Here is a 22,368-nt window from a genome sequence, read left to right on the forward strand (position 1 = left end):
CAACACTACTCCAAAATGCATGAATAGCCAGCATTATTATATGTTTTCTTTAGAAATATAATCATCTAAAAGATGTCAAACTGACCTATCCACATATTTTTCACCAATTATTCTCAAGTAGTATGAGCAGTAGCTAAATTGCCTCAGGTGTCATTCAAAACACATCATTGTGTGTGTACTCAGTTGTACCAAGTACCAACAAATACTACTGAAAGTATGTTGAGTTATGTTACTTCCACTCCAATGGAAGAATTGTTTATTTAGCTGCTTCCTCATACAGAATTCACCACAGCATTTCATTGCAAATTGCTGCAAACAGTATTGGAACCTGGGACCCCCCCACCCGAGATGAACACTTAGCTACTTCCAACTCGGTATAGTTAAAATATTATTGCTAAAAAGTCTCTATTTAGTATAAAAGTCCTCCTGGTTTCCTTTATAACAGTCTAAAAACAGTGCATGCTTCCCAAAGGAAAGAACTACAACACAGTTAATGCTATGAATTAAATATGTTTGTAGAAATTCCACATCTCACACACACACACACACACACACACACACACACACACACACACACACACACACACACACACACACACACACAAGAAACAAACCTCCATTATCGCTACAGTCATTATTTTCTCACCATGACCTTTTTCCTCAGACGTGTTATTGGACATACTGAAAGTTGATTGGTCTGATATGTGTTAACTGAGATTATAAAATATATCTCCTGATTTCAAAGGTCAGACATTCCCAGCCACCATTTTGCAACGAGAGGACACACTTGTGCTCTATAAAGGTTTGATAGCAAAGGTTACAAAGGATTTCATTATTATTTGTTGTCGAGGGGCGACATCGTTCAGGATCTGAACAACATGTCTCCAATGTGTGAATAATAAAGAGCTCTGACTCAGAGACTTCTGTTGTTTAGGCCCATTTGAAGCCTTTGTGATGTGGGGTCACCACATTTGCTGTTCTCAGAGTGCGATTGTCCATTTTGTGCTAATCTGCATGATGCAGACCAACAGTGCTGAGTCAGCGAACCCCCCCCCCCCCCCCCCCCAAACCCCACTCCCCTTTATGGTTCACTTCCTGAGCCACCTTCAGCTCTGGCTCTCTCTCTAAATCCAGCAGGTGAAATGAGAGGTAGAGTTTCATGCAATCTGACCTGTGCAACCCCACCCACTTCAGTTTTTTTCCCATGAATCACACACGTCAGAGAGACCGAGAGCAAAAAGCAGGTCTGTCCTCTCCTCAGAGTCGGCTTTTGTGCTTGTTCTCCTCGGCTCTCTCTCAGGCTGAAAACACACCTCAGTTCTGTCTGGAGGACAAAGAGGGAGGGAACTCAACACTTGCTCGGCAACCACATTATCGGTTTATCTCAATCCTGTGGAAGTTTCAGGACTCCTTGTAGTTGGTACGTTCAGTATCAGAGTGATTAAAATAAATGCAGCTGTTTTACAAGATGGGGGGCTGTAATCATTAGAACATACAGGTGTGTGAAAGCTATGGTAATGAATGCAAATATGCACAAGGCGTCTTAACAAGATAGTTTCGTCGCATAACTGTCACAACAAGCTTCATGCTGGAATGCTTGGATTTGCTATAAGAGGACACAGATGCCCACCCATTATAGTGTTTCCTTACAAATACTTAATTAAAAATGGTGAAATTAAAAATCCATATTCATCTGCTTTCCTCAAGCATTTCTCCTGGCCACTCTTCCTCTTCTAGTAATCATTAGAAAGTTTCTCCTTGACAAAGCCATGCACAGAGAATGTGTTTAATGTGTTAATTCTCCCTCACGTCACAATTCTGTGTGGTCAAACACCCTCTTTATCTTCCCGCCCTCATCCTCTTACACTTTGAGAACTAATTGTTTGCACCTTTTATGTAGCGGCAAATCTTGTTTCAGGCTTGTCCCAGTAAAAACAAATATACAGACGCCAGGTCCAGCAAACTCGATGATGTTTTTCACAGTTTTTTTTTTTTTTCCACCTTTGTATGAGTTGAAGCTTCCTGCCATATGTTGCTCATATGTGAGCAGCAGTGTTGGGTTGTTCTTGTAACAGAGAAACATAATGAATCCTGTTCTGTTCCGTGTGTCTGCAGGAATGAGCGTGCTCGATGGATCAGCGCTCTGGGCCATAACGTCAATAATGAGAAGAATCAGGACAGAACCAGTAAGTTTCTGCACACTTCATGGTCATCTGAACTCTTAATCTATGGCTCCACCTTGTGGTTGCTCAGAGAAACCACGTTTATTTTTCTTAAAAATTTAAGGGGGAAAAAAAATGTTCATTAAGCGGATTTAGTGGAAATGTCCCGGATTCAAACTAATGGGGCCTCTTGGTAGGGAGTTTGCATGTTCTCACTGAGTGTATGTGTGTGTGGCTTTATAGAAGATGGATGTTAATGAAGAGAAAATGATATACCTTATCTAACATTTAGTGACTTTTTCCTTGTGCTTTCTTCCAGATGTCATGCAGGTCGAGGTGATCCGTACTTACACGGCCAAGCAGCCGGACGAGTTGTCTCTGCAGGTGGCGGACGTGGTGCTGGTCTCACAGACTGTAGATGGTACGTTGGCGCTCGCCGCTTCTTATCAGTATATCCTATTTAGTAAGTTCCTTTTCGCCTTCTTTAATATTCCTCTCATTTTCCTGCCTCCCCTTTCATCATTCATAATGGCCACGATGTCTGTTTGAAGATGTGGGTTTTAAATCTGCACAAACACACACAAAAGCCAAAGGTCATTCAACCTTTTGGTGTCCATAGCAACTGACTTTCATGTGGAAGACCAAGAGATGGCATGAAAAAAGATGGGACAGCGGATTGCGTGCAGTAACTCAACAAAAACACATTCTCCGGTTTTCAGTGTTGAACATAATGTTTCCTTCCAGGCTGGTACGAGGGCGAGCGGCTGCGTGACGGAGAGAGAGGATGGTTTTTGACCGAGTGCGCCGAACCAATCACATGCCAGACCACCATTGAACGCAACATGCAGCGTCTGGACCGCCTGCAGGGGCTGGAGACTAATGTGTGACGGGATGTTTAAGCTGGACGCTTAAAACCACGAAGGGGCTCCTCTGAGCCGCCGCCGACCTCTCGACACGCAGGCGACCCTGGCCTTTTAAGCACTGAACTCAGACAAATGAGTTCAGTAACAGCATCAGCAACCTGCCGTCGGGGAGCAAGTGGGCCATGATGGGAGAGGCTGCCGTGTGTTATGGAAATGAAGCCGTGATTCGGACTTCTGCTCAGCGTTGAGTAAATATCAGGCATGCGACGCGAGGTTCAAAGTAGAGACCGTTAAGAACAAACACGGCAGAAGAACAGAGAATATACTCAATTACTGATTGGTCTCTGTGTGGGCGGGATGGTTTGACAGAGGGATCTGTCACATTGATTAACTCCCTGGCTGGATTAAAAAAAAAAAAAAAAAACTTTACACCCACCTCCAAAGTCATTGCTATCAACAATCTGCTATATATCTTTGTTTGAAATTTATAAAAAAAAAAAAAAAAGTATTTCCAGTTGGTTCCTCGTAAGTGATGTGAGGTGTAATGACTGGATACCGCTGCAGGAGGCGGAACAGACCAAACGGTGTGTAATTGACGGCAGCCTGGTGAACGCTCTGTTAACGAGGCTCGGGCTATGTAGGCGGGCGCTTCGCCAGAATCAGTGAAACTATGAAGATGTTGACTGTGAAGGTGATAATAAGGCAGCTCGTTTACTGTTGTGAAACACCATTGCTTCAACAATATTTAAGGTGGTGATGGTTTGAAAATAATACATGCTTATATATTCCATATATCAATGGCACCAGAAAGCTTCAGAGGGACAGCAGTAGCAGGGAGGAAGCTCTGGGAACTTTTCCCCGCAGAGTTAATTTTGCAAAATGTTTTAAGAGAAAGCATGATTTAAAAAAACAAACAAAAGGAGGGTAAAGATATAATGTATTACTTTTTAAAATTGAATTTCATGGAATTGTAATTGAGAATAACACAATCCAGAGCAAAACCGTTATTGTAACTTTCAGCCTATATATAAAGCCTTATCAGATATAGATATATATATACGGTACTTTTAAAGTGGGGGCTTTTCCTCCCACCGTTAGAAAACCTCACAATATGCAGGTGAATACCATCCACGCAGCTTTCTTTGTGTATGTTTAAGTGTAGTTTTGTTGCACAACATTACGTGTAAAAAAAAAAATCTGCGTGTTTCTGGATTAATGAGATTTGTTCATGGTTATATTATTTGGAATTATGCTTTAGAATGAAGTTAAAACACGTGGCTTAACTGCCCTATTAGTTTATTATGTGATAGCTTTTCAATTCTCAGTCATGTGAATGTAATATTCTCTGAGCATTATGTCTCTCCGGGACTATTGCGCATTTTCTGTTTTAACTCTTTAATCTCCTGCCATGATGGCAGATATAATTCAGCTACTAAATGCATCTGGGGTTGTTTTTCGATATCAGGGGTTTTGCAACCTTAAAAATGAAGTCTTTTTTAGACGCCATCGTACCAAATAAACTATCTGCAGGTGACATAGGAGGATGTGACGATTCAAGTGTCACACCACAGCTGTGCTGAATGTTTTATTTAGTGTGTAATTTTGTTGAAGCTACAGGAAGCCACTCTAGACAGGCTGCAGTTTGTGCTCCCCTGGTGAAGACGATGGGTCTCCATACTGCACGACCCACATCTGCTGCTCAGGCTGCATTAAATCTACATCTAAGTAAAACTCACTTCTATTGTATTTCAGTTCTACACTCTTTCTTTGCTGCCAAACAGTAAACGCACAACAATTAAGCCCGTTTAAAAGCCCAACTGAAATGTGTAACACATCTGTGTGATTCCAACCTGCATGGCACACTTTACAGCAGGTGATCAGTGTTGAGTTTTGGGCCACAGCCTTCAGGTAACTAACCAAGAGTAATTTCTAGGGGGAAAAAAGCCTGAGCTGTGTGTCGTATTTTAATTCAGTAGTTTAAATTCAGTTTTTCAGCTCCGGGCTGATATTCTTTAAAGTGACAGAGGGTGGGGTGCTCTTTTTGATTTTAATGGTTGCAGACCGATGTTCTAGTTCACCAGCTGATTAACCTGTGTATCGTTCAAGCCAGTGTGACTCTTTTACTTTGGTTTTTATGTATGAAGTAAGCAAGCAGCGTTTTAAGGACCTTGCCAATGGACAAATATCATTGTGCACATACACTTATTTGCATATATATATATATATATATATATATATATATATATATATATATATATATAGCTGGTGTATACAGACTACAAAACCCTCCTGGGAGTCCGGCTAGAAAGGTTTATTCAATGTCTCTTTTCAGATTTTTATTGAATTGTGGGGTCCACCATTCTAGTATAACACAATACTAGAAGGTCCACGATGTCCTTTAAAAAAAAAAAAAAAGATAATAGCAATAAGTGGAGTGGACACAAGTCAATGAGCCTTGGTCCCTTGAGGATGGCAGCTTGCAAGCTGGTTTTAAGAAGGAAGAACACCATGAAAGCTACTTATATGACGTGTTTTGTGTGAATAGAAAGTCAGTCATAAGATTTACAGCAATTTCAAAAGTATAATCTGGAATTTCATCCATGGTTCAAGCAGAGGTGCCAAATGTCTATTATATATCATGTCGCCATCATTCCAGTGTGAAAATATCCATAATCCTCTCCATGATTTGCACTACCCAGAGGAGTGTGTTAATAAATGCCTCCCCATTAGGATTCCTATTTGTCATGTTACAGAAGGATGCTGAAATTAATCTGTGTGCTGATGGCAGGAGCGGAAGAGATGAGCGGTCCCGCCCGACCCCCTTCTTAATGTGATTGTCCCGCGTGAGTCATCTCTTTTAGTGTTGCTCAGCGAAAGGGAATGAATGGTTTGGACATGGTGCCATGATAACGCCATCTATCAAGCCCCAGCACTCTGAGCCCGGCCCAGATGACAACCACAACTGTGGAGCAAAACAAACTGAGGCATGGCGGCACCAGGAAACCGCACTCACAGGACGATGCATTTGCATTAGCTCTCAGGGAAAATGGGCTATTTCATACCACTCATCTCAGCATGGACTCATCTTGCTTCAATCGTTTCGTCTCCTTGTACATATTGTAAAGCATTTGTGTGGATGTAAATATGTAAAACAGCCTCTTTTACGTGCATGTTGTCACTCATTCATGCCCTGTATATATTCTTTTAAAAAAAATGTTTTGCTCCACTGTTAATAAAATCTTAATGGATTGAAGCTCGTCATGTCCTGTATTCTCACTGCCAAGAAAAAATGATTTCCCTTGTATTCCTGCAGTAACATTTGGGATGATGAACTAGCCATGTGCTCAATTTGAACTTTCAGAGCAGACAAAAAAAGATACACAAATGATTTCTCAAGCCTAATCAGACAAATGAATCTCGGCAACGTGATGGTGCATCTTCATTTTTATTGTTAAAGCTGTTAAGTGACACTGATTGGAAACAAGCATCTGACCTGTCCCAAATTGTTGTTTTACAAACTTAAAAGAACATGGAAGCTGTGTTGCAAAATACAGCGGCATCGCAAACAATTTGAATAAGATTCTTTTCTGTTGCCAATTATTTCGACTCGCAATGAATGAACTAAAAAATTCAAAATTCAAAATTTTAATTGATATAATTTTAATAAGGGTGGCTTCCAGTTAAAAAATAAAAGGAAAAAACATCTGATCACGGACAGTTTTTCATGTAGTTTTTGAACATCTAAACTAAAAACAAGATTAACAAAAAATAGTGAGAAAATAAATCATGGAAAAAATAACTTCCATTACACCCTAATTGTAAAGATGCTCGTGTAACACCTAAATAACAAAGCAAAACCTTTGACGTGCAGAAACTTTTTTCCATACAGCGGTGTGTTGCATTTGGCATTCGGTTGAACCCAGAGAGCACAGAGGTTTCATCCAAGCGCAACCATCCAGAAGGTCAGCTGCTCATTATGATTATATCAAGGATGGGACAAGTTTTCACAGCCATCTCAATCCCTGACCCCTTTCTAATCATCATCGTCGTCATCGTAGTACGTGTGGGATCCTTTCGGAGCAGACGCCCACGTTCTGCTGTGGCCCTGACTGCCTCCCGATTGCTTCTCCTGGGTGGTGATGAGGTCTATGATGGCAGTGATCACGGCGCAGTCTTTGGATTGACGGTTCTGCCAGTCCACAGGGGCCGGGTTGCAGATTTTCTCCTGTAGCAGAGAGTCCAGCTCTTTCTTTAAACTCTGCGGAAAAGACAAAAGTGAGGGTTGTTTACCTCTTATGACAATCATGTACTTCACTGAAACATACCTCCAAGACCACAGATGGGCAAATTGCAACATAACTGGGTTGATTTTAATGCAAATGTATCAAATACATACTTGCTGATTAAAATGAACAACATAGTCTTTTTCATTAAATTAGCATCCACAATTCCAAAAATTTTTTTTTTTTTATTTTGTAAATCCAGACAGCTTGAATACCTTCATAAGAGGGGTAAAAGTTAATTGTGAGGGAGTTGTTGGTGTGAGAGTGAGCTTTGTTTACCTTGACTAGGTGAGCGATGCGAGCTGGGGATCTGAAGACAATCCACTTGTCCACCGCAATGGTTTCCTGGTCGTCATCTTTCTGGATGGTGATGTCTCCGCCAAAGAACAGCAGCGAGAACGGGGACACTTCAGTGCAATCGTACAGGAAGATCTGAAGGGGCGGGGGTGGAGGCACAAAGATGTGACCGACACACAACAACAGGAGTATCACGAGGAAACACAATGACACATCCTGCGAAAGCGAACGGCATCATTATGACACACCGTGCCCGACAGCTACTCTGCGGTGTGGGCTGAAAGTGTCCCATTAGTGACGAGAGGCTGTGCGAGGAAAACGTGTTTCAGAGCCTCCAGAGTCACGAGAAATGTCATCCTGCCCCATCTCGATAATGTGTTACACCGTCGACCGTTCCACTTCTCTGAACTTCACTGACAGCTGCTTATGTCGAGGAGCTTGAATAGTTTTCTTTTCTTTTGTTGAATTACAAAGTACAGGGGCTTAGCTGGTAAAGCTTTCATTCTCTATGGTTGGTGGTTCGACCCCCAATCCCAACCTGTTGGTGTGACTCTGAACCCTGAGGGACCGCTACAGTGTGCAACCTCAACACACTGCAGCCATCAACACTGGTGTGTGTGTGTGTGTGTGCGTGTGTGTGTGTGTGTGTGTGTGCGTGTGTGTGTGTATGGGGGAGTATCCCTGTCAATTTAAATGTGCAATTTAAGAGAGCTGAAGCCCCAAAATTAGAATCTTACACAGAAATTAACAGTGTTATTCTATCCCATCATCCGTATTCACACAGTCGGTAAAACTGCTTGGTTCTAAGGTGAAAAGCCACAGAGACTGCATCAGCAGTAGACGTGAGGTCAAACAAAAACCTCATTCAGCTTTGAAGGTAACAGACAGAAGTGTTGGAAAGCATCATCGAGAAGAGGTAGAAAAAGGTAGAAGGCGTGGGCAGGAAAAAATAAGCAAAGAGTAAGCCGTGATAACTACATTTACCCCATGAATGTGTAATGTACTGAACCACCAGTGGCAAGTGCGTCAGAGAACTTTAACGTCATTCCTCACTTTCATTCTTAATTTTTTTTTTCTGTACAGCCTTTCTGTTTGCTTCTCTCAGTGAAAAAAAAATACATTTAATGTTAAAAAAAAAAATTACCTTGAGAATATTGCACTCTGAGCACGTCATATGTCTACACAGACAAATATCCATCATCAAGTACAAAAGCACTTACTGCTTACTGTGCAAGCCACAAAGATGAAAAAAAAACAAACCACATAATGGTTGAAAATAATCACAGCGAAATGAGGCTGAACAGTTTACTTCATAAAGACAAAAGCAGCAAAGTGAGAGACAAAGACTCAGGAAGCAATCAGAGAGGACATGAAAGGTGTTTTTTTTTTCTTCCCTCTGCAGCATGGATGCACTCACTGAAAGAGAAGGCGCTAGAAGAACGGATGTTAGGGAGGAAAAAATAAAGAGAGGTGAAATGAAAAGAGAAAGAGGGAGAGGGCGTCAGTCAGGAAATCACATTGACCACTTTACAGTCCCCCAAACCGCCTCTTGCATTGTGTCTGGAAGCTTTGAAGCACAAGAGCCTTTGAAAAGCAGTGTTTTAATCAAATATTCATTAAGTGCAAAGCTGGTGTGGCACCGCCGCCAACCTTTAACCAATGGCCCCTCTTTCCCCTCGCATGCACCCTCCGAAGGGAGACATGCAAGATCAAAAAACCCATCCAACAACACACACGCCAATGGGGAAAAAAAAAAAACATGCAGCTACGTCGAGGCGGGATGCGGCACGCTCTGGGATCCTTTTGCTTACTCACACTGCTCGTTCTCATCTTGAGGTGGTAAATGAGCCACTTGTAGTTGAAGTCCGTCTCCTCAGCGTTGACAGATTTTGGGTGGATACACACTTTTCCGTCGGCCTGTGTGTACACCTTCACCCTGACAAACACAACATGCTAGAGGGTGTTAATGTCAGAGGGAAACGCCACACCACCAACATACACGAGATAGCAAGAAAATCTGAAACATCTGTCATGTAATGAATTCCTGTAGACACCACTGCGATTTACAACCTTTAAAATAAAAATCCAGCAGAATTGAAATCTTTTAGAATCTCAAGCATACATAACTGAAAATCATTACATGTACTGATATCTTAATAAATTACAGCATGATGGGGAAACTGCCTTATTTTCTGACTTATTCTGGCATTTGTCCTACAATTCTGTGAAAAAATTATTCTGCTTTGATCCTCCTCGCCACTCTATCTAAATATCCCGGGGGTTGTGGTGCACTGGAGCCAATCCCAGGTGGTCAGTTCATTCCAGGGCAAACAAAATCACACACATTCAAATTTAAACCTCGGGGCAATTTAGAACTCTTAATTGACCTCGAATGCTTGAGAAAAAAAAAAAAAGAAGCAAACTGCAACCGAATCTGCTTGCACAAGGGATATTGTTACTAAACACTAATCTATGGCATAATATCATAAGTGACTGGACTATAGAGGCACAAAATGAGAAAAAAAAAAAAAAAAGATGCAAACTTGAAAATAGATAAAGGATAACCATCAGAAAAACTATTTGAAAATAGTCAGTCATCAAGCTAAAATACACAGTGTTCATGTTTTTTTTTTTTTCTACAAAAAGTGAAGAAGACCTTTTAAAGTTCTGGACTCCTGTTTTTTTTTTATTTTTATTTTTTTATTTGGAATAAAAAAAGTTATTTACAAACTGCAGATATCTGTAAGTATCGATCTACCCAGCTCTGCGTGATGCTCAAGACTACATGAGGTTCCACCAGGACGATAACCATTGTAGGCAATTCAGGTGAGCAAAACAAAAAGCAGAATACACGTTTCTATTTATCGTGATGATTTGAGCTGTTTATTCCTATGACCATGTCAAACCTGAACAGTACGATGGTAAATCGCTCCAATATACACTTATTTTCTTCTGTTATTCCTCCTATTCGACCAGTTGTCTGAAAATGCACCTTTGTCGGAATGCATTTTGTCAGAATGACAGAAATTTGTTCTCGAAACAACACGTCAGGTGCTGTTGGCTTGTTAAAACAAGGCAGACAGAATGCCTCCTGCCATTTGTTTTGGCACGGAAACATCATAAAAGAAATTGTGATGCAAGTTAGCTGATAATTCCTAACATGAAAGCAACACCATGTTCCAAACGGCCGTGTGTCGGCCTGACTGAACCGACTGCTTGACTGCTGGGAGCGACGTGAACCAGACAGCCGTCTGATTCAGTGACAAGAAAAAGTCTTTAACTGAGCAGCGAATTCATGAAAAGCTGGGGCGTGGACGTAGAGCCTTTAAAGTGGGTTCGGATTTTGTTTATTTTGCCCTCATGTGGAGGAAAACACACTGGGATTTTCACTGTGCACCTTCGTCTAAAACTGTCAAAGACGAACAAAAATGACTGCGTCTCTGTCTCTCTGATGTGTGCGTCAGACTTCTGCACACAGGTCACAGCCACTGTCTAGGACAGCTGCCTTGGGGTGATTCTATGAAGACTGCATTGATCTGAACCTGCCTTTTTTTTTAAAACTGCTTTTCTAGCATGGTCTCTGCAAAGCCTCAGCTAACAGTTACAGGACCCTTACAGAACTCCTACCTATTTCTCAGTGAAGACATCAATGGAAATGATTGTGGGTATGTTTATCATACTGTGCAGCCCTTGTCCTGTCTGTCAATGCTAATCCCTGTCCAGACTCACCCCGGCCTCTTTTTGCTGTGAGACGGCCTGATCATGGCCACTTTAGGGTACAGACCAGCGACAATCACCGCCTTGATTAACTTCTCGTTGTCTGAGGAGAGCAGAGAAAGAATAAATGAAGACTGCCATATTTACATGCCCCGACACCATGTTTTATTGCTTATTGGATTTCTGAGAATGAATGGACAGAAGCTTTAATTACCAGAGTTGACATTGGATTTGGGGTCTTTGGGATTCTTGCTACTGACGAATCCTGTGCTCATGAGATGCTCTGCAAACTGGCCCTTCATGTTGTGCAGCATCTGGATGAGAACGTGACAAATAACTGCTTAAAAAGGCACAGCCTCCCCCATCGAATCAATTCACTGCAACATTGAGCACAAACACAACCAGCCTGACTCACCTGGAGAGTGTTGGCAGACAGGAAGTTGTCCCAGCAGAACTCCCTCTCGTACCTGCTACCACGCCACTTTGCATCCTCCCAGCCCTGTGCGTTCAATGCATGATAACTTAAGCTTAAATCAATAATGGAGATGAAGGAAATTCAAGGCATGACCAGTGTGGGCCGTTCTACCTGGAAGGCATTGACGATAGTGAGGTGGTCACTCTTTGAGTTTCTGGAAAGCGTTTTCCTCCTCATGTCTGCCATCTTCTCTTTACCCTGAAGAAAAAAGGAGCATTCAAAAAGAAGCAAAGATGTGTTTTGTGTCGTTGCCTATGTATCTTTTCATGTTTGTGAACTCTGTGTCATACCAGGGGTATGAAGAAAGGATCTTTGAAGCTGAGTGAACCGGCGATGGTGAGAACTGGGTCGAGGCAGCCCAACAGAGCCCCAAACAGGATGAGTTTACCGATGTGAGGCTCCACGGGCAGACGAGCCAGGTGGAAACCCAACGCTGTCAGGTTCTCTTCATGGTCCAGAGCGTTCTATCAAGACGATGTTACAACATCCAGAAGGAAGGAAGATGCGGCAGTTAATCAGCTGTGACTCAGCGTAATGTGATTTAAAGCGCATCCACAGGAAACTCGACGACACTCACACAATTTAGAAAGTAGCGCTTGGTTCAAATATAGAAACTAAAGCCTTTATTGAAAAAGAAACAAGTTTAAAAGGGAGAACTGCTCTCCAAGAAAGTGTGTTGACCGTACAAACTGGTCTTATTTAATTAGAAAATCATATTAAAGATATTAAAAACCCAGAAGCAAATCAACTGAGTTTTGTTATTGTCAGATACAAACTAGGCTTCCCAGTTGCACTGAAATCCATCATGTTTTAACCTTGTTAGCATGAAATACTGCTCATTTTAATCTTTATGCTCTCTTTAATGATGACTGATTTCTATGTGCCTCCTCCATAAATGGTAAGAAGTAAAATGGTCTCCCTGGAACGAGCAGATCTATAAACACCACAGACTCAGGTCAACGGATGCTCTCTCTTTTAAAAAGTACTCCAGCTTCCCTCAGGGCTATTGTATTTTTGTCACTTGTGCTCCAGATTATTGTCGACTGACTTAATTAAAGGTAAAACAATTAGTAAGTTAATTAACTGATTGATGGAAATAGAGATGCTGTCTGAAGACAATAACACAAGTCTTCTAGGCCCTAGAATCATCCAAGAGTGTAGTACTGAGTAGACTATTTGCTCATCAATGGCGGCACAAATGCTTTGTATGTTTAAGGTTATATTACCATTAAAGGCTGCTGAGAATTGTTGCAGGACTTTCTATTTGCATGACATTGTAGATTCTTCAATTGTTTTAAACTGGACTGGATTTTTCTTTTTTTTTTTTACCAGGTCAGTGAGGTTTTTGATGGCGAGGCTGACCGCCTGTGGCGTCGGAGGGTCCAGGGCCTTTTCCAGGAATTGACTAATAGATCCAAGCTTCAATATCTAGACATGACACATCACATTGAAAAAAAACATGTCAATTTTTTTTTTTTTTTATATATATGTACAAACCTCGAACAGAATACAATACAAAAAACTTTAAACAGACACAGAATAATGTCTTCTGAAATACTCACGTCTTACAATTCTCCTCCTTTACATAGGTTTACAAGTTGTTGTTAGGATGTAAGTTGAAAAGAATTGAGAAAATGCAGCAATAACTTGAAAATGGAATCAAACCTAATATCACTGGAGCATCCACTGTGCAGTCTGTTTATATCTTTTGACTTGTTAAAGATGTCAGTATGCGTGAAAAACATTTTTTTTGGTCTGCACCAAGAACTGCAGCACGAGTGTGAAGACTGGCCTCTCATTTGTTGCAAACACCAATTCACAGGCAAAATATTGGACTGAGATGATGAGACAGAAGATAATTGAGGGTTAAAAAAACTTTTAAAAAAACCAACTAAAATATGCATGATGTAGTGGTTTGCACAGTGAAAATAGCAGTTCAATCTTAGACTGGGTGAAGTTATTTGTGGAGAGCCACATGTTTTATTTGTGTGTCTCTAAATGAAAGACTCGTCCAGAGTGTAACCTGCCTTTGCCCATAGTCAGCTGGGATACACTCCATAGTCGGAGTTAGATACAGCTGTGGGGAAGATGGATGGAAGGTTTGATTCTCTCAAATTGCCGTTGAGAACATATATACGGTAGATACCAGGGCACACCAACAGTATTGGCTAAAACAAAGAGTTAACTGCATTAACATGCACCTCTTCACACTGGATACAGAATAAATGTGTTGTAAAGAGCCATATTTACAACGTGTGAAGAGACTTTAAATACACGACACATCTATCTGTGGCAAACGGCAGAGTAAGGAAACAACTCTGCATCTCCGTGTGTGACTAATAGGCTGAGTGTTGGTGCATTAGAGAGTTAGCATGTTGTCAGTGTTTCTCTCACTTTAAGGACAGCCTGATGCATCAGTCCGCCTCTCACCCACAAGCTTCAAAAAACACATTACACACATACTTGAATACATCCAACTAAAGCTTGAAAGAAAAAAAACGCAGATCCAATAAAACCACTGGTGAGAACAATCACGGCTACCACTAGATATGAGCGACCTTTGGCTTAATGTTCCATTAGCATTGGTTGGAATATGTCTAACGGGAGCGTGAGGATTTAAAGAGAGATTGCGTACAAAAAAATTTATAAATAAATTTACAAATGAAGCCAGCAGAGAAGGAAACACCTGTTTATGTGAGAAAACAAGCTATGTGAGAGGAGTGATTATGTTGTCAGCAAAAAAGAGAAAGAGGTGGCAAGCCGGGGGCATGAGTCAGCCTGGGGGGCTGCGTTAGAGTTCTCGTTAGGCAGGAGAGGCTGCAATTCTGCACAGGTGCAATAATGGTAGGCCGTTCTTCCACCACACACACACACACACACACACACACACACACACACACACACACACACACACACACACACACACACACACACACACACACACACACACACACACACACACACACACACACACACACACACACACACACACACACACACACACACACACACACACACACACACACACACACACACACACACACACACACACACACACACAGAGAGAGAGAGAAAAACCTCATTCACAGCAAACTCATCCTCGTCTCAACTCTTTACTCTGCATGTATTTGTCTCTCTGTCTCCCTCCCTCATGCACCACCTTAATCTGCAAGCAGAGCTCCTCCAGCGGCGTCCTCATGATTTCAGGTAACTGATAGGCATCCAACAAGCTGGCCCGGAGACCATTGTACAGATGATAGCACTTTCCTGGACGCACTCTGAATATATGCAGGGGAAGAAAAGAAGAAGAAAAAAAAGAGGTTACATGCTGCATCAGACTTGCAACAAGGGCTTAATTTAAAATCAGTGGGATGAAACTGCACACAGTAAGCAGCTTCTGCTAATTGGGCCCTGCTACACTTTTGATGTCAGCACCGTCAACAGAACAGTCTGAAGTCACAGGCTGGGAGCGACCGGGGAGTGGATACACTTCCTCAGTGTTTATAGATGGGGAGCGCAGGAAAAGAGTGGTGAAGGGGCAGATTGACGGCGACGAGTAACATCTTCCATGGATGCCCTTGTTCTAAATATAGCTCCAAATAAGCTCAGGTGAAGGAAAACAAACACACCTGCCAGCCCGCCCTTTTCTCTGTTTAGCATTGGCCAAGCTAACCCATTCGGCTGCCATGGTGCTGATGTTGTTGCTGGTGTCAAAGTGGGTCTCCTTGATCTTGCCTCCATCTATCACAAAAACGACGTCATCTATGGTGATGCTGTGAAGATGAGTGAAAAGACAAAGGTGGAGAGAAAGGAGGAAAACATAAATGCTGGAATTAGGGTCAAATAGTACAGAAGGAATAAAAAAAATAATTAAAAAAAGTCTACTTCAAAGCAGTCTGTCAAATATGCTAAGTTAAGAATCTGCAAGACTCACACACAAACTCATTTTGAAGTAGAAAATAAAATGTAGCACTTTGGTAGATTTAGAGTCTATATTTAGTGAAGTGATGTGAGGGGAGTGCAGAGCTGAGGCAGTGCCTTAATTTACTCAGCGTGTGTGAGGCTGTGAATGTGTCTCCAAATTACCAGTCACCATCAAAGCTAGCATTACACTGTTTGCAATCAATCCGAGAAGTATATGCTAATTTGCTCCAAATTCACCATCTCCATTAATGATGGCGACACAGAAAATGACGTGTACACCAACACACACACACTAACACACAAACACACACACACACTACTAAATGTGACCAGAACGTCCTGTGCCCTTTTTTTTCTTAAACTCGACTCAGAAATGGCCAAAAATACATTTTCAAATGCAGCAAATCAGATTAGATTAGAATAGGCCTGACAAGAAAATCAGCATGCACACACGCTTACACACCTGGTCTCAGCTATATTGGTGGCGATCACAATCTTTCTGACTCCAGGAGGAGGCCTTTTGAACACCTGAGATGAAGTAGAGAGAAAGATGAGACGGGACTCTTCCAATATTGAAAAAGGAATAAAAAGCGGGACAACCGTCAGTTACCGATTCAGTCAGAGAAAGCGAAAGATACTGACCTGCGTCTGATTTACAGTAGGCATGAGGGAGTGCAAAGGGATGATAATAAACCGATCTGAAACAGAGCATCACACAGAAAATACACTTCAGAGCTACGAGAGCATGAGGCTGCATACGGTCATCTCTTCTACCAGGGATATCACCATGAAGGTAAGACGCAAAAGGATTTCAATTGCAGCGACTAAACTTTGGCAGACATTTTTTTCAAACTACAAAATTACATGCAAACATTGAACAAATTCTGTTTGAACTTTACACTCCATTCATTTCACTTATTTAGAAAAAAAGGATGGAATTTGCATGTTCTTGAATACTAAATCTGCAAATGCAAGTATTACATTCAGTTTCAATTAACCGAAACCTGATATCAAAACATAAAATGTTCTGTTGTCACGCTTTGTATTATAGAATCATTATAATTGGATTAGTGGACAGAAATAACTACTGCTACAACAAAAGGACCTCCTGAAGTGGAGCAAATTGAGTGCCTTAATATGTTTATTAAGTAAAGATGCACTTTGGACTGGGATTATCCAGCTTTTGATAGATCATACTTGTGCTTATGCGCTTATATATGAGCTTAGAGAAACATTTGCGATCCTCCAGGGTTTCCCCCGATTACTAACTCTGCAGATTAAGAACCAATTATTGAGGTAAGTAGACGATCAAACATTTTTGAGTGCAAGGGGACTAAAAATAATTACAAGACACACTCTAGTTGAGTAAGGATCTTTTAAATTCAGCTTTTATTACCCTGTGAGTCGATGGTGTGTGCTTCACTCATAAATGTTGTCGACATGTGTCGCCCTGATAACAAACCTGATCTGAACATCTGCTGCGCCATGAGCAGGTCGTTCAGAGTGCTGATGTTGTCCCAGCCGGGAAGGAAAACCAGGATCGCTCCTTCCTGTCAAAAAAAAACGACAACAACTGAGCCGTGAACAAAGATGAAAGACATCAAGGCAGCATCTGTTCAGAAGAAACGTAACAAAACGAGAAACAAACTGCAAAAAAGCGATGACATCACGACTGAACCGAGTGAACAACGCGGCAGAAACAAATAATGAAACCAATTAGTCCCATAAAAAAGTACACATGTGCAAGTGCTAGCTGTGATGGACAAAAAGATGGACAAAAAAAAACAAACAATCCCTGAATACAATAACTTATTGGTATTCCATCTATGGTGAGAAAAGCTTGGCATGATTGGCTGCATACACATATACAGACATTTACTAAAATAACGCTGACTGTACTGTACGGATTGCTTGTGATAAAGTAAGAAGTGACAACATGTGACTTAAATAAGGTTTTTTGGATGAATGGATGGAGAGCTAAGTGATTTCAAGCAACATGGATTTAGACATGTTGGAAGGCAATTTAACAAACACATTGGAGAGACGCAACTAAACAACCAGAATTTGGGGAGGAAAAGGAAATAAGAAACAATAAGAAAGATGTTCTGCCAATATGTCAATGCGCTGGGGGAAAAACGACGACAGAAGAAATTAAGAAAAGCTGAATAAAGTGAACAGATATTTTTATATGCACAAAGAATATCACCCGATTTGGTCAAGAGGATCAGTCCCATGATACTTTGCACATGATTCCACTCCAGCTTTTTCAGGGCTTAAGATGGATTCGTGAGCTCGACTTATCAAGCTTGTTGTGGTTCTCTTGACACTGCAAAACCCTATCTTATGTCCTTCAAGCTTTTTGACTAGTTGAAAAACTTTCAATATGATCTTCAGTATTGATCGGTTATGCTCTGCCATTTTTCTCAAAACATCGGCATGAAGCATCTCAATCCGGTCTACCTTTTGCAATTACACTCGATTATGGCCCACATCATTGAAAAGAAGTGGTTCGCAAATGTGTTTCACATATATAGTGCTTATTCTTTCATTTGTCCCCAAAGCACTTTACACTGGTAATCCCATTCACACACACACACACACACACACACACACAAATGACTGTCGTACAAGGCACTCGATCTATCCATTGGGAGCAACTTCAGGTTCAGAGTCTTGATTAAGGACACTTCAGCATACAGGCAGGTGAACATGTGGGATCAAACCTTGCGATTGAAGAAAACCCACTGTACCCATGGAGTTACAGAAGTCCACAATTTCATTGAGACTGGGATCAGATAGAATACAATATCTAGGTTGAGGACCAGGGGAGACTTTCTCCCTCAACAGTAATTTTAATTGGATATTTTACATAATTTTCTCCATCTGTCAATGCACTGCTTCCACATGTGTTTGCATACAATATCAAGTCTGCATGTGTTTTCATCAAGTAAACCTTGCCATTAGGTTTCAGTGTCTCTTTCAGAATACAAAATTGCATAGAGTACTGATAAAAACAGTAAAATTTTATCATTTTTCCTCCCCCTTCAACACATTTCTCCTCTTACATGATACTTTTAAATCATTTTCTTATTGATGTTTGACAAATTATCTTTTTTGAATGGCAGCTCATAAAATTCAATCAATCCATAGGGAAAAAAGACTGGTTAGTTTCCCAATGTCAATTTTTGAACAGAAAATAAAATCAGTTAGTTGACAAAGAGTTATCTCATCAAGAGTGCTGAAATGTAAATGCACTTAAAATATGCATTACATAAATTCTGTAATAACAAAAAAAGCAGTAAAAAAAATCAGAGTAATACATCTTCTAATTAAGTAAAGATGCTAAACAGCCATCAAGTCTTCATAGGTACCAATGCTAATAATTTTTCATGCCATTAACAGCTTTGTAGCATGATCATGATTTTACATGATCTAGACAAATGTTTTTGAATAACCATTTCAAGATAATGTAAAGAATATTGTAATAAAAACATTAAGGCAATCCAAACGCCACACAGATGTTTATGGTATTCTCAGAGTTAAATATATTGAGCTGAAGACATTCTTAAGTGTAGTGTTCGTTTTCCTATTAAAAAGTCACAGAGTTCGAGGAAAAGCCCAAGCACTCCTGAAGAGTCTCAGGAAATATGTGAACTATCTTTATGATCAAAATGTCACGGTTACATTTCATGACATGCATTTGAAGCAAACCCATTTTCTTAAAATTTAGCTGACAAAAAATAATCACTCTATAAAAATAAATATTCAATTCATTTATAGAAAAAGCTGAATGGCACAGGACATGTAAAGTGGCCCTGAGCACTCCTGCCTTTTAAATTAAAACTAATTATTATTACCAACGCTCAACCACTGGCACCCACAAGGGACATTAATGTCTTATGAAAGAGAAAAGGGAGCAAGAAACAGGTATCCTATTGGACAGAAATAGGTTTTGCACCCATGCACTATAGGAGGAGGCTCGGGTCAATTCTGATTGAAAATTAGGTAACACTATAGTAACCTCAGCGGTGTTAGCCAATGACATAGCAACATACCCTCATATATAGTTGATAGTTGTACCCAGCAAGCATTCATTACTGCTTTCATGTCAACCCCCTGGATGTCTAATCATAGAACCCCGCAACATAATTAAGCAATCATCACAGCCGCGGGTCTGGCAGACGCTCCAGATCCTCGCTTGAGAGCCCCGTCACGGTAAATCAGCCGGTTCGCTCTCAGCCGTGTGCCAGTGCCACAGCGAATCAACTGGTCGACTGGCTCACTGGGGCTGTGACTGATGGAGATATGGCTTCATATGGTGAAAGGATAATTATTCTGTCGGTCTGTGTTAGTCGCTCCTCATTCTGGGACTGGACCGTCTTTCTCCTCTGCTCTCTGCTGTGTGTTTGTCACAAATGAGGCGACAAACAAGTTAACACAAACAACATGGACTAGTTGGGACTTTATTTTTGTAGCGTGACAGCAGATGTTTCAGTTGTATTTTCCTTTTCTGAGATAGATTTCACTCATCTATTATTCCTACAGAACAAATATATTATAAAGCTTCCAGCATTTGTTATATTTATTATAAAAATAGGGAAAACATAACATGTTAAGAAATAATGTGCCATTCTGAGGGATGCTGTTTCTTTGAATAACTTATAAACTGAAACCATGAGTGGATTTTAGTTTATGTAATATAAATTAAATATATGCGGAAATCTAATTGAGTGAATTAAATTATGGGGACATTGTGTTTCCAATGAATTAAATTTTCTGGAAAGCAAATGTACCCTTAATTGTTTTAAAGTGCTTTACACTGGAAAGCACTGTACACTGTAGTCATAGTCACCCATAATCAGTCATAGTCACCCACTCACAAACACAGATGGTGACGGGTGTCATGCAAGGATCCCACACACTGTTGAGGGCAGCTTTGGGTTCAGTTTCTTGTTTGAGGGCACTTCAACGTGTGAACAGTAGCGAATGGGACCACTATAATGGAAACCCAGTCTGGCACTACGTCAGGTGACTTCTCCACCTCTTTGTAATGAAAATACACTTTATTGAATGGTATTGTTTATAAATGTGCTTTTGCAGATAGCACAAGTTGGTACTGGCTTACATGAGTTTTCCCGGGGCCATCTTTTGGGTTTCTGATTCGCCAACTAATTCATATGAAGCCAAGTAGACACACCAATAGACTTTGATTGTATACAGCATTCTAAGGCAGGTGTTATAACTTGACACACCGAGAGCCGGGCCCCAGGCTAGTAACCACTGCAAACATACTGCAACATGATTCACTAAAACAGAGTGTTTCTCCCTTTCATCTGATTTAGTTGACATTGTATTTCACATGTCCACAGCTTGGAAAGGAAACGGAAACGGTGCTTAGAAAAAGTGGGACGTTCACAAGAATTGGCCAGAGAAAAAAAGGGAATGGGTGTGCATTGGGAGAGCATCTGTTCCATCACTCATTAGCACAGATCTGTTGCCAGGATTGGTGTTACTTCCTCTGATCTAATGTCAGAGTGTTAGGAAGCTATCCCTCCTGTTCCTTCCATCTGCTCTACCTAAGAATCTAATGTACTTCTCTCCTTTTATTGGCTTAAATGCTTGTGTCAAATATTGACTTTCATTTCATCGCAAGCCATCCTCCACATAGACCGTAGCTCTCTGTGAGTCTATGATCTAAATGTTAAGGAATTCTGAGTTCAAGAACACTGATCTTTGCTTTTTCAAAGTCGTATTCAAGTGACTGTGACTCAGAGCTCACAGACTGCTCCCTGAAATATCGTTTCCATCCTCAGTACAAATTTACTTTCATAAAAATTGCCAATCTCAGGTTGCTGCAATGAAGGCAGACACGGAGTTACACTGACCTCTTCATTGAGCACAATATGACGAATCAGAGCAAGGATCAGCTCCAGGTCAATCTTGTCATCGCCGTCCAGCATCTCCAATACTTCAATGGTGTTGTCAGAGTATCTGTAAAAGAACACACAAGTATGAAAACCTGTTTTATCACAATAGGGATGCACAATTATGAATTTTAACTTGATGGCACATCGGGTGCAATCTTGAGTGGAGGAGTCAGGTTTAAATCCCATCTGCAACAGAAAGGCCCTCTAACATAAAAAGCCAAGGCTACTTTGCAAGTTGCATTAAAAAAGGAGTGAATGAATCGATGCGATTTGCTTCGACACAACATTTCCCAACAGTTTGTCAACTACTAATGTTGATCTATGCATTTTGTTCCAGAAAATACATACCAACTGCTTACATTATTTTCAAATGTGCCACTTTTGCAACTTAATTATTGTAGATTCTGAAATTACACTGTGAACGCTCGATTTAGTAGAGCTATAACTTTCTTTATCTGTCACGAAATGTCATATAGGTCCAATTAATTTTTCCATTTGCAAAGTTTTCTTCAGACTGTGAAGGATTTTCTTTGAAAAAGAGCCTTTAACTATTTGGGGTTTTTTTTTTACCATTTTTAAACAATGGTGACAGTTTTGAAAAAAAAAAAAGTGATATCGTCTCATGCTGGTGTCAGTAAGCTACAAAATAATGTTTTCATCCTTCAGGAGACCTTGCAGGTGCATATTGTGTAGGCACAACCCTATATACACATTAGACCT

At 40.8% G+C, this 22,368-nt stretch overlaps 2 protein-coding genes across 3 annotated transcripts in view; one reads left to right on the forward strand and one right to left on the reverse strand.

Moving 5' to 3' along the window:
* LOC308134791 (rho guanine nucleotide exchange factor 26-like) overlaps window positions 1-6,244 on the forward strand; it is a 30,539-nt gene extending 24,295 nt beyond the window's left edge. For both annotated transcript variants that reach the window (XM_080502583.1, XM_080502582.1), the window contains 3 exons: window positions 2,116-2,186; window positions 2,482-2,583; window positions 2,907-6,244. In XM_080502583.1, coding sequence (XP_080358709.1) covers window positions 2,116-2,186; window positions 2,482-2,583; window positions 2,907-3,049 — 316 coding nt within the window. In that variant the 3' untranslated portion in view covers window positions 3,050-6,244. The remainder of the gene's footprint in view (window positions 1-2,115; window positions 2,187-2,481; window positions 2,584-2,906) is intronic.
* Window positions 6,245-6,463: 219 nt separating this feature from the next.
* The window catches only part of dhx36 (DEAH (Asp-Glu-Ala-His) box polypeptide 36), a gene marked incomplete at its 5' end in the record, with an annotated part of 30,175 nt that continues 14,270 nt past the window's right edge, over window positions 6,464-22,368 (reverse strand). The window contains 15 exons of the mRNA XM_080513928.1: window positions 6,464-7,283; window positions 7,588-7,740; window positions 9,421-9,541; window positions 11,335-11,425; window positions 11,537-11,636; window positions 11,738-11,821; window positions 11,909-11,995; window positions 12,088-12,261; window positions 13,127-13,225; window positions 14,958-15,075; window positions 15,427-15,570; window positions 16,185-16,249; window positions 16,364-16,419; window positions 17,184-17,271; window positions 21,607-21,712. Of these exons, the coding sequence (XP_080370054.1) occupies window positions 7,059-7,283; window positions 7,588-7,740; window positions 9,421-9,541; window positions 11,335-11,425; window positions 11,537-11,636; window positions 11,738-11,821; window positions 11,909-11,995; window positions 12,088-12,261; window positions 13,127-13,225; window positions 14,958-15,075; window positions 15,427-15,570; window positions 16,185-16,249; window positions 16,364-16,419; window positions 17,184-17,271; window positions 21,607-21,712 (1,711 nt within the window). The 3' untranslated portion in view covers window positions 6,464-7,058. The remainder of the gene's footprint in view (window positions 7,284-7,587; window positions 7,741-9,420; window positions 9,542-11,334; window positions 11,426-11,536; window positions 11,637-11,737; window positions 11,822-11,908; window positions 11,996-12,087; window positions 12,262-13,126; window positions 13,226-14,957; window positions 15,076-15,426; window positions 15,571-16,184; window positions 16,250-16,363; window positions 16,420-17,183; window positions 17,272-21,606; window positions 21,713-22,368) is intronic.

The sequence above is a fragment of the Blennius ocellaris genome (genome assembly GCF_963422515.1).
Source record: "Blennius ocellaris genome assembly, chromosome: 2".
NCBI classification, from domain to species: domain Eukaryota; kingdom Metazoa; phylum Chordata; class Actinopteri; order Blenniiformes; family Blenniidae; genus Blennius; species Blennius ocellaris.